This window comes from Orycteropus afer, unplaced genomic scaffold, assembly GCF_000298275.1.
Source record: "Orycteropus afer afer isolate SDZICR_OR568_19922 unplaced genomic scaffold, OryAfe1.0 scaffold00460, whole genome shotgun sequence".
In the NCBI taxonomy this organism is placed as follows: Eukaryota; Metazoa; Chordata; class Mammalia; order Tubulidentata; family Orycteropodidae; genus Orycteropus; species Orycteropus afer.
Window position 1 is genome coordinate 882,664 of NW_006922047.1, and position 11,970 is coordinate 894,633.

Consider the following 11,970-nt stretch of genomic DNA (forward strand, 5'->3'; position numbering starts at 1 on the left):
TGCTGAGTCAGCGCCGCCGCAGCCGCCCCCCGCCTTCCCGCCCTAAGTGCGCCCTCCCGCCCTCCGGCCGCTCGGGAGCCCCGGGGAGCCCCGCGGCGGGGAAGCGGTGGCGTCCGTCCCCCACCCGCCCGCGGGCAGCTCCGGGTCCGCTGTGTGCAGGAGAAGCGGCGGCTGCAGGAGAAGATCCGAGCGGCGCGCCTGGAGCTGGAGGAGGAGAAACTCCGCGTTGAGCGGCTCAAGGTTGGGGGGTCTGCACAGCCTGGGGGATGAAGTGGGGTATCAGTGCGAGTCGAGTGGGGGGACGCTAGGAGCCTCCCTCCAATCTCGGAGCCTGGGGACATTCGTCTTAGCTTCTGGGGACTTCGCTCAGCTGGGGGTGGGGCTGGATACGGGCGTGTGTTCCACCTTTGGGAAGAGGATGGGGACAATGAAAGTGTCTTTCTCAATTTTGAGGCCCTGAAAGGAACTTCAGTTCAGCTTTGGAAGGAGAGGGATATTAATTTCACCTTTAGGGTGTCTGTCCCAGCCTTGGAGGGGTTATAGGGGGTGTGTTAGGAGTCTGTCCCAGTCTGGAAGGGCTGTGGGGGGTGATGGGGGTGTCTGTCCCATCTGGGAGGGCTGTAGAAGGGTAATGAGTGTCTATTGTAGCCTAGAGGGTTGAGGGGATAGACGGGGTGTGTTTGAGCCTTGCAAGTCTATGGGTTGTCACGGGGTGTTTGTTCCCCTGGCAGTGTTGTTGGAGTCCCAAGGGGTGACTGGGGGCATTGAGGGTATGTATTCCAGCCTGAGAGAGAAACGGGGTGTCTGTTCCATCCCGGAGGCTGTAGGACAGTAGGAGACCTGCCTAGCTCAGGTGGTCCTAGTCATCCTGTGTGGGATGGGGTAGCCCTCATGCCCAGCCTTGGCTTCTTTTCCCATGCCCAGAGGAAGTCTCTCCGGGAGCGTTGGCTGATGGATGGGGCGGCTGAGGGACCAGACTGGCCCAAGGACCCTGCCTCTCAGGATCCCCAATCGCCTGAGAGCCAGGCCCAGGCCCGAATCCAGAACCTGGAAGACAGCTTGTTCACGTGAGTGGGACCCTGGCTGCTGGCCCTGCCCCACTCAGTCTGCCAGGACCCTGGGCCCACTCCTGAGAGGTGGCAAATTGGGCCTGGGGGCCCAGCTCCCAGCAACTCCCTTTCTTCCTCAGGCTCCAGGCCCAGCTGCAGCTGTTGCAAAGTGCATCCACAGGTGCCCAGCACAAGCCCTTGGGCAGACCCACCTGGCGCAGACAGGTGAGGGGTCAGGGGAGGGCTTGGGAGGAAGGGTAGTCAGCTGGGCCAAAGGCAGGACTCTGCCATGTGCAATGTAGCCACTAGGTCTGGATTTGAATCCACTCTCTGCTATTTCTTTGCTCTGTAACCTTGGGCGAATCACTTCCCCTGGCTGAGCCTCATTCCCTCTCTCTTAAATGGTGATTATAACAGCATACACTTCAGGGAGCCACTGGGTCAGTAAACTCACCAGTAATGGGATATGGGGAAGTTTTGATAAAAACTTTTTATCAAAAAGTTTTGATAGCTAATATGACCCGAATGAGAACTGTAGTCAGAAGATGTGGGTGGGAAGTCATGGGACTCAACCTTGGAAGTGGGATAGGGTCACCATGAGGCAGTCTCTTATTTTGATACAACTGTGTGAGTTTTTGTGTGTGTGTGGGGAGGGGAATGAAGGGTAACTCATTTATTGAGTATTCAGTCACATACCATACACCACATAGGATTTTGAAACTCAGGAGGCTTCATGTTAAAATCTGGCTCTCTGGTGACAATTGCTTAAGTGTGGGCTTTCCACTGTCCCCACCTCTCCCTAGTGTCTCACCAAGACAGAGGGGAGGGGACCCATTTATTGGGGTGGGAAGGGCTTGTTGGATTTTGAGTATAAGCCAGGTGTTAATTGCTGCATGTGTTTAAGGCATGCCCCCTAGCCCCAGGAGGTCATGAAAGAGTGCTATGGTGGGAGAGCACAGAGGAAACACGTGAGTAAGGTGGGGGGCTCAAGGAAGACTTCCTGGAGGTGGTGACATCTAAGCTGAATCCAGGTGGGAACCAGGCAAAAGGGTATTCCAAGTAGAGGAAACAACCTGTGCAAAGGCCCAGGGGTTGAAAAGTGGAAGATAGGGTCAGAGACCTGCAAGGAGAACAGCGGGGCTTGGCCTAGTCATCCTGCGTGATGGTCCCCTGCTCCCTTCCCTGAGCTTATTTAACTGTTCTTTCACTCCCTCCCTCCTTCCACTCCAGCCACCAAAAAAAAAAAAAAGCAAACCCACTGCCATCAAGTTGATTCTGACTCATAGCGATGCCCATTGGATTTTGAAGGCGGTAAATCTTTACAGAAGTAGATTGCTCCATCTTCCTTCCACAGACCAGCTGGTGGGTTTGAACTGTCACCCTTCTGGTCAACAGTCAAATGCCTTAGGCACTGCACAAGCAGAGTTGCCTCTTTTCCTTGAACATGGCTAGCTCATTCTGGCCTCAGGGCCTTTGCACTTTCTGTTCCCTGTGCCTGGAGTGCCCTTCCTCACCTCTTGACTCATGGCGGGCTCCTTTCACCCTTCAGGTCCCTGTTCACTGTCACCTCAGAGCAGCTGGCTGTATCTTACATCCAAAGGAGACAGCCACAACAGCTCCAGGCACTCCTAGCCCTTCCCCTTGCTATATTTTTTTCTCCATAGTGCTTCTTGCTCCCTGACTTTATATCTTTGTGTTTATGTTTATTACCTGCCTCCCTCCTACTGAACTATAAGCTCCATGAACAAAAGGCTTAAATCCCCTTTGTCCACGCTAACCCCAGTATCTGACACAGCAGGTCTCCAACATGTAGGGATTGACCGAATGCACACACAGTGTTAAGCTCCTGGTGTGTGTGAGGCATCGGAGCAGAGGCTGGCAAGACAGGTGCTAGGGAGTCAGTGAGGTAGTTAGAGTGTGTGTGTGGGGAATAAGGGCATGTATGGAGGCTGAGGGCGGCGCTCAGGACGGGGCCTGATCTTGTCTCTGCCTTCCCTCCAGGGTCACCGTCCTCTTTCCCAGCCCACTTTGGAGGCAGGTCCTGCAGGTGCGTGTCTGGGGTCAGGTTGCCCCCAGATTGGGTGGTCCAGGAGGGTGGGGGTCCCTGGGTCCCTGCTCATCCTGTGGCCCCCCCTCTCCTTTTCTTTCCTCCCTGACTGCCCCAGACCCACCAGATCTACACAAGAGAGCCTCCCTGCCAGTTGGACCAGCAGGCATGTCCCCGGAGTCCCCATCTGAGCCCAGGGAGGAGGCTGTCGGGGTTTTGCCTCAAGACTCAAGGCGGGTCCCTGGGGTAACAAGAGCGTCCTCAGAAGCCAATGGCCCCTGCTCCAGGCCCAGCCCTCCTCCGGAGCAAGAGCCGAGTAAGGGGACAGCAGTGGCAGAGAGGGGTGTGGATGAGGCCAAAGGAGGGGACGTGGTGCAGGTGGTGTGGGAGGGGCTGAGGGTCACAGAGGACTGTGCCATGGGGACCACAGGCCCAGAGCTGGAGGCTAAAGTGGAGGAAGTGGTGATGGAAGCCATCGGGGACAGGCAGCCAGCTGGCAGCCCCGAGCTCCCATCCTGGGTGAAGGAGGACAGGGATGTCGTGGAGGTGGTCTGGGAAGGGGTGGGGGGCACAGGGGGCAGCGACTTTGAGGGTACAGCAGAGGGAGGCAGGGGTCCGGAAGCTGCACAGCTGAGCTCACCAAGGCCCCTAAAACAGCTGCAGGAAGCAGCTTCTAGAGAAGGGGAGGTTGCTCCCGGGGGTAGCCCGGAGGGCAGTGGGCCGGGGGGCTCTGGAGGTGAGGAAGGGTCTTTCATTTGGGTGGAGAGAGTGACCCTCAGTGAGGAATGGGAGGAGCTGCTGGTGGAGGGGGTGGAAGGGCTGGAGGGGCTGGGGCCGATGACAAGGGAGGGAGGAGATAAGGGCCTATTGGAGGCAGAGCAAGGCGGAGGAGGCAAGGACACCTGGGAGGTGGGGAGGGGGCGAACAGAAGAATCAGTCGGGGTGGAGAAGAGAGAAGGTGAGGAGAAGCCGGGCACAGAGAGGGAAGGAGGAGAGGAGCCCCCTGGAGTAGAGAAGAAAGGAGGTGAGGAACAGCTGGGGGAGAGAAGAGAAGCTGAGGGATCGCTGAAGACAGAGCAGGAAGGAAGTGAGGAAGAGCAGGGGGCAGAGCAGGGAGTTGAGGAAGCACTGGGAGAAGAGAAGAAGGGAGATGAAGTACAGCCAGGGCCAGAGGAGGGAACAGATGAAGAATCAGTGGTGAAAGAGAGAAAAGGAGGTGAGGAGCCCCTGGGGGCAGAGAGGGCAGGAGGTGAGGAGCCCCTGGAGGCAGAGAGGGTGGGAGGTGAGGAGCCCCTGGAGGCAGAGAGGGTGGGAGGTGAGGAGCCCCTGGAGGCAGAGAGGGCCGGAGGTGAGGAGCCCCTGGGGGCAGAGAGGGCCGGAGGTGAGGAGCTAGTGGACATAGAGAAGACCCAAGGTGTGGAGGAAGATCTGAGTCCAAAAGAGCAGAGAGAGTCATTGGGGGAAAAGGAATCTGAGGCCGGTGCTTCCCTGGGGGCCAAGGAAGAGCCAAGGCCAGAGGACGAAGGGCTACAGCCCCAGGAGAAACCGGAAGTCTCCCTAGAGGAGGCGGCGGCAAAGCCCCAAACTCCCACTGAGGACCAGGGCCCCTTGGGGGATGCCACACCCCTCCTAGCAGAGACCGCCGTCTCAGAGCAGCCCACAGAGTGCCAGCCACTGCTGCTGGTGGAGGGGCCCAGCGCCAACCCCAGTGCCCGTCCTGTGCCCACCTATGCCCCTGCCCAGCAGCCAGAGCCATCTGCCCCCACTGAAGGCGAAGAGGCGAGTGGCCCTAAGCAAAAGACGTGCCAGTGTTGTGCGGTTATGTGAGGCCACACCCCTCCATGCCCAGCTCCTCTCACAGCTACCTCGGCCTCTTGGCAACCAGCAGAAGGTCCCAGGCACAGACAGGGCACCATGGGACTGGCCATGGCACCTGGGAGCCAGCTGGCCCGCACATCCACCTCCACCTGGGCTTCTGGACCCCTTGCCCACTGCCTGTGATCCTGGCCCCCTTCTGCCTTTATACTTGAAAATAAATCATTAAAACACTCAGATACCTTGAAATGTGTGTGTTGCTGACACAGAGCCTTCCCATCGCTTTCTGGTGGGAAATCAAGGGCTTTATTTACTAGAATCAATCAGAGTATAAATCAGTGAGAGTATAGGTTCAGCTGCTATAACAAAGACCTCGAGCTACAGTAGCTATAAAAACATAGAGGTTTATTTTTCCAGGTGGCTTTGAACCATGTGGTCACTCAGAGACATAGGTTCCTTCCCACTATTGCCCCACCCTCCCTTGAGCATGGTCAAAGCTGGATCAAGGGCAAGTCTATGCTTTAGCTCAGGAAAGGGAGGAGAACATGGAAGAGGCCCCACCCAGCGTTTTAAGGCCCACCAGACAGTGCCTGAGGGGTAGGAGTGGCACATCACTTCTGTTCATGTTCCATTGGGAAGAACTCAGTCCATGGCTGCACCTAGCTGCAAGGGAGGCTGACAGTTGTGCCCAACTACAGTTCTGTTACAGCAGACAGACAGACTTTGGGAGGCAGCTGATGCTGTTGATTTTACAGCTTTTCCTTTGCTCACTCACTGTAGTCCCTACTGGAGCTCGCCCTTTTCTTTTGGGGGTCCTTCAATCCCAGCTCTTCCTGGCTGGGTGCCCTCAGGCAAATGACTTGGCCTCTCTGAGCCTCAGTGTCTTCATCTGTCAACAGGGCTGCTCTGAGGTTGGGGTGAGCACCCCTGTGATGTGGCCTGCAGTCCCCGGTCTGGGATAAGGTTCAGGCCAGAACCTGAGTTCTGGGGGGCCCCAGAAGGCCCAGCTCCTCAGGTGTGGGCAGGAAATGTTTCTCATACCCAGAGTCAAGTGCAGCAGGGGGCTGGGGGAGCTCCGTACCTGGCAGCGGCTCCATTTCCTGCACCTCCAGGATGGGCACATCCCAGAGGGGTGGGGCCCAGGGCTCCTCCTGGGAAAGGATGAGGCTGAGATTCTGCCCCCCACTCCCCACCTCCCAGCTAACCCAGGACCTTTTTGCTCACCTCAATGTGGGGCTGGCCAAAATTGCTGTTGGCAGGGTCCGGAACCTTCTCCCAGACCCAGTGGGGCAGCACCTTATGCTGAAGGTGGACATTCCTGACAAGCAGGTAAGAGTCACGGCAGGGATCCAGGCAGCCAGACCCCCATGCCCAGATTGCAAGGTTCAGGAGCACCATGGTGCCCTCAGGCCTTACCCCCTCCCCTCCCCCAAGTTCAGCTAATGTCCAGCTCCCCTCCCCACCCAGGAAGAGACCCACATATCTGACAGGCTCACCTAGAGATGGCTAGGGCCAGACCTATGAGGGGGATGCTACACAGGAGGAGGACACCTGGCAGAACTTTCCACTTCAGTGTGTTATCTGTCGGGGAAGAAGAATGATCCAACACCAGGGAGCAGGAAGGCTTAGAGTGAGGGAGGAGGCAGCTAAGGTTCTTGGATGAGGCATGGCTTAAGTCTGGCTTGTCAGTGGGCAGGGCTTGTGGCTAGGTGAGAGCTGAGGATGGGGGGAGATCTTGGGATGCAGTAAGGCTTGTGTCTTGGGCAAGGCTGGGAAAAGGGTCATGGATGGGGTAAAAGGATGAAAGACACACTTTGCCTAATAATACACAGTGGCACTAAGCAGAATTTAAAATGCCCCAAGACATTGTCCACAAGCCCCACCAAGTTAACAGCTGCCCATCTACTGAATGAAGCCCAAGTAATGACTCCAGACACACCCCCAAATGGAGCAGGCTCCCTCCTTTCAGTAGTCCCACCCCCAACCCCCTACCTGGTAGGTGCAACTGGATGCTAGGACCAGGTGGGCCCTGTCCTGCCACAGTAGATGCGGTCATCCACAGCTCACAGGAACCCCAGTGAAGATTTGGCAAGGTGATGTTCTGGGTGCCACCACTCACTGAAGGACACAACCCGAGAGGTTGAGGAGGGGGTACAGTGTCACCTCAGGGCCTCTGCATGTGCAGTCCCTCAGCCTAGAACACTCTACTCCATATATCCACATGGCTCGTTCCTTGCCTCCTTTAGGGCTTTGCTCAGCTGTCACCTCCTCATCAAGGCCTCCCCTGATATCTTCTTTTAAAATTGCAACCCCCTTCACCACTTACAAGGACCTCTGGTCGTGTAGTGGTTAATGCATTTGGCTGCTAACCAAAAAGGTCACTGGTTCAAACCCACCAGCCGCTCTGCAGGAGACAGACGCGGCAGTCTGCTTTCATGAAGATTGACAGCCTTGGAAACCCTGCATGGCAGTTCTATCCTGTCCTATAGGCTCACTATGATTCAGAATTAAGTTGATAGCAATAGATTTTTGGGTCTGACTGCTAACCAGAAGGTTGGTGGTTCAAACCCACCAGATTTACCACCTCAGAAACCCAATGGGGGTTGCTATGAGTTGGAATCAACTCAATAGCAGTGGGTTTGATTTTTTTGGTATATATATATATATATATATACACATACATACATATCAGAGGTTTGAATTTACCCAGAGGCACCTCTGAAGTCCTGGTGATCTACTTTCAAAAGACCAGTCATTGAAAAGCCTATAGAGCACATTTCTACTCTGACACACATGAGGTTACCAAGAGTTGCAATCAACTTGACGGCAACGGTTATTTATTTATTAGGGTAATCATATCAAGGCGATTATGTTGGTTTTCTTTTTTTATTAAAAGGTCTATAGAAAAGAGAAAGAATGTGGAGCAGTTCAAATTCCCAAAGAATGCAGACTTAGTGGACCCACTGTGGCCAGATAAATCCCTGAGACTATTTCCCTGAGATACTCTTCACACCTTGAACCTAAATTATTCCCTGAAGTCATCTTTAAACAAAGAAAACAGGTTAGCTCAAAAAGTAGAGGACGTCACCCTTAAATATTGTGCTCTTAAAAAATTATGTACATGAGACCAAAGGGGCAACAGTAACTCCAAAGCATAGATGAAAAGTTTAGGGGGCAGTGAGCATGAAGGAGCTCTCCTGCTATAGCAGTTAAGGCATTTGGCTGCTACTCTGTGGAAGAAAGATGAGGCAGTTAGGGGTCACTTTGAGTCAGAATCGACTCTATGACAGTGAGTTTGGTTTTGGTTTGGGAGTGTAAATGAATGGGGGAAAAACAAGGAGAGCAGAAACAATGAGAATGTTGACACAATGTGAAAAATGTGGCCAGTGTTACTGAAAAATATGTGCAGAAATTAGTAAATGGGGTCATGTGGCGCATGTTTGAATGTGTATATCTTTACACACTCCAAAAAAAGCCCTATCAGTTAAAGATAAATGCTGATGTACGTACTAGAATACTTAGAGATGAAAATGACACCAATGATTCTAGAAAAAAAAAATCTGGGGGATAAATGAAAAGAAGATAGGCAAAATCCTGATAATTGCTGATGCTGGATAGTGGATACTGGAGTTTTGTTATACTTTCTACTTTGTGTGTGCTTGAAATGTTTTATTATAAAAAGTTAAAATAAAAAAACAATACACAACTCTTATCTCCACATTAGCATCTTCATAGAAAAAGCTGGAGGCTATGTTGTCAGCATAAGAGAAACAAAGAAGATGTGCTGATTGATATTCTTGATGACATGTATTTTAACACTGTAGCCTTTGTAACAAGCACACATAACTTTTATATTTAGAAAAAAGAGCGACAAAGATAATTTTTAAGAGTCATTTGTGTTCAAGGTAAAAATTTAGCTTACAACCAAAATTATGAAAAAGAAATAAAAATCATTTGTAATCCTACAAGCCCTGTTGCCATTGTGGGGAATTTCTTTTCCTGTTTTTGCCAATGGTTTTGCTCTATACTGGGTTTCTTTTACAAAAATAGAACCATCCCATGGAATTTTGCAATCCTTTCTATCTTTTTCACTTAATAAAATATGACAGACACCTTTCAATGTCAGTAAATATAGATCTGAAACTTCCTCTTTAATGGCCAAATGATAGTTCATTACATTGATAGCCGGGATGCTTATTATCCTCTAGGGGACTGATGGCCTCATGTATCCACCCAGGAACTAAGAGAGAGCCCAGGGGCCCATCTAGGGGCAGAGGGTGGGCTAGACTAATGGTGTGGGTCTTGTGGGGGCTGGGAAGAGGAGGCAGGGAATCTCACCATTCATGCAGTCGGGGGATGCAGTTTCACTCTGCACACACAAAGTGTAGTGGGTGAGGCAGCCCCGGAGTTGGTGCCTTGGGACCTCTCCCCATGCTATGGTGGGGGTTCCTGAGGGAGCATCCTGGAGTCGCCAAAGCTCTGGCCCCACAAGGGGAGCTGAAGAAGAAGGCAGTGGTTCAGACCTGCTGGGGTTCCAAGACCCTCCACCCTCCAGCCCCACTTCTTACCCAGTTCCTCTATGAATCCCCAGACTGAGGGGGCAGGAGCCAAACCCCAAGGAGAAACTGTGGTCACCGTGATGTGATAGGGAACTCCTCTCTCAAAATTTCCTGAGTGGGGGAGGAACAAAGTCCAGTTAGGGTTGGTTCTCCCTCCCTGCTCATTTCCTACTTTGTAGGAGTCTGCATTAGGGTCCCCAGTAGGAGACCCTGAGACAGAGATTTGAGTACAAGTTGTTTATATAGATGGTGACCCCAGGCAGCACCAGTAGGGCAGTGGGGAAGGGAAGGAAGGTCACTGGTGAATGGTGTGTTATTAAGGAAGGTCCCACCATGGGCAACTGGGACTCCATTCCACTGATGATGGGGGGCAGCAGAGAGCACTTAGTGCAGAGTCGTCCCACCTAGGAGTGAGGAAGCTGGGGTACTGGTTCACCAACTCCCTCCCATCAGTCATTGGTTGAGGGCTGCTGGGGGCGCCCGGGGCTTAAATTCTCTAGCATTTTCAACCTGTTACTCAGGCAGGCAAAATGCTTCAGACACCAGGAAAAGCCTTTGGGCCAGAAAATGTAGATGCTGGCAGCTGGGAGAGGCCCAGTGGCTCTAAGAGAGTGAAACCAGGGACATGGGTAGGGCACCCACAGCTCCTGGCATGGTAGGTGAGAATTCCCTCCTCAAAATCTACTGCTTCAAGGATGGTCCTTCCCAATGGAGAATCTTCCAGAATTGAGGGTCCTATCCTTTCACCCGTGGATCCCTGCTGGCACAGTGGTTAAGCGCTCTGCTGCTAACTGAATGGTCAGTGATTGGAACCCACCAATTGCTCTGTGGGAGAAAGATGTGGCAGTCTACTTCCATAAATGTGGATAATAATAATAATTTTAAAAAACCTCCTTGCCATAGAGTTGATTGCAACTCATAGCCACCCCCATTGGGTTTCCAAGACTGTACATCTTTACAGAATCAGACTGCCCCATCTTTCTTTCACAGAGTAGCTGATGGGTTCAAACAACCTTTTTGGTTAGCAGCCAAATGCCTTAACCACTACACCACCAGAGCCTTGGATAACCTATGGGCAGTTCTACTCTATTCTATAGGGTTGCTATGAGTCAAAATCAACTCCATAGCGATGTGTTCAGTCATTTATTTATTTAATTGTTCTTTAGTCCATATGTGTGGCCATTGGGACTCCATCCTAGATTTCTCACCCATACCGTCTCAGGCCCTCTCTAGTCCTCTACACCAACAACTGACGTCCCAATACCAAGCCCTGGCCCAGAACCCTTTGTAGGCCTCAGATTCGAGTACCCAGAAGTTCCAAGAATGATGCCAATTTGATGACCACACAAGCATCAAAGATGCAACATACTCAGTGTCAGATTACCCAAGAAGCAAGGTAAGCATGGGCTTACTTGTGCTTACTTCCTAATCTGTGGTGAACCTATAAAGAAGTCTCCCTTGCTTATTGGGTAATACACTCCTGAATATAACCAAATGAGTTCCTGAAACTTCTGCTCTGAGATTTCTGACCAGAACTTGCCAGCTTCTCCCCACTCCTCGGTCCCTATCTGGACCTGTGCAGTCAGTCACCTCTGGCTAGTACTATGACTTCTACTCTCAACCCCACAGTCTGTTCCCTCCACAGCCACCAGAGGGCACCCATGAGCAGCTAAGACTAGACGTATCCTCCCACTGCTCAGAACCCTCCATGGCTACCGCTTCACTCAGGGTACAAGTCCAAGTCCTCTGTGGTCCACAAGGCTTCTTAACTTATCTGCCCTCAGTCACCCCTTTGCTCACTCTGTTCCACCATACTGGCCTCCTTGGATGGGGCAATCTACTTCTGTAGGGATACTGCCTCGGAAACCCAAGGAGGGGTCACTATGAGTCAAAATCAACTCAACAGGAGTGAGTTTGGTTTTTTTTTTGGTACTGTTCCTCTACCACACCAGGCATAGACCAGCCTCAGGGCCCTTACACTGGCTATTCCCTCTCCCCAGAATGCTTTTCCCTCGGACATCCTCATGGTTCCTCCCTCACCTCCTTCAGGTCTTGGCTCAACCACCACTTCCCCAGAAAATCTTTTTCTGACCCCTCTTTCTAAAAGAGCTGTTCCCCCTCCTTCACCTCTCTCTGCTTTATTCTTCTCCAATTACACTACATATAGACTAGTTGCTTGTTTAATTGGCACCCTGCCCCACATGAATAGTGGCTCCATGAGGGCAGGGGCATTGCTGAGAGGCAGGGTGGTGTGATGGTTCAGGGCTTGGGTGCAGGAGCCTGTGTGGTTCAAATTCTGGTTCCACCAACTACGTGCTGTGTGGCCTTGGGCAAAGTAGCTTAACCTGACTGGGCCTTTTCCTCATCTGTAAATTAAGCATTAGAATAATAGAAACTCACATTATGTTGTTGTTGTTGTTAAGTGCCGTCGAGTCGTTTCCGACTCATAGCGACCCCATGCACAGCAGAACGAAACACTGCCCGATCCCGCACCAGCCCC

At 52.4% G+C, this 11,970-nt stretch overlaps 2 protein-coding genes across 2 annotated transcripts in view; one reads left to right on the top strand and one right to left on the bottom strand.

Annotated features, from left to right (window-relative positions):
* Positions 1-4,923, top strand: part of PALM3 (paralemmin 3) — a 9,069-nt gene extending 4,146 nt beyond the window's left edge. Inside the window, exons 3-8 of the mRNA XM_007954365.2 lie at positions 160-240; positions 925-1,067; positions 1,190-1,274; positions 3,051-3,096; positions 3,215-4,371; positions 4,417-4,923. Of these exons, the coding sequence (XP_007952556.2) occupies positions 160-240; positions 925-1,067; positions 1,190-1,274; positions 3,051-3,096; positions 3,215-4,371; positions 4,417-4,923 (2,019 nt within the window). The remainder of the gene's footprint in view (positions 1-159; positions 241-924; positions 1,068-1,189; positions 1,275-3,050; positions 3,097-3,214; positions 4,372-4,416) is intronic.
* Positions 4,924-5,876: 953 nt separating this feature from the next.
* The window catches only part of IL27RA (interleukin 27 receptor subunit alpha), a 22,176-nt gene continuing 16,082 nt past the window's right edge, over positions 5,877-11,970 (bottom strand). The window contains exons 9-14 of the mRNA XM_007954366.1: positions 9,480-9,581; positions 9,250-9,408; positions 6,904-7,029; positions 6,408-6,492; positions 6,136-6,229; positions 5,877-6,062 (exon numbers count right to left, since the gene is read on the bottom strand). Of these exons, the coding sequence (XP_007952557.1) occupies positions 5,877-6,062; positions 6,136-6,229; positions 6,408-6,492; positions 6,904-7,029; positions 9,250-9,408; positions 9,480-9,581 (752 nt within the window). The remainder of the gene's footprint in view (positions 6,063-6,135; positions 6,230-6,407; positions 6,493-6,903; positions 7,030-9,249; positions 9,409-9,479; positions 9,582-11,970) is intronic.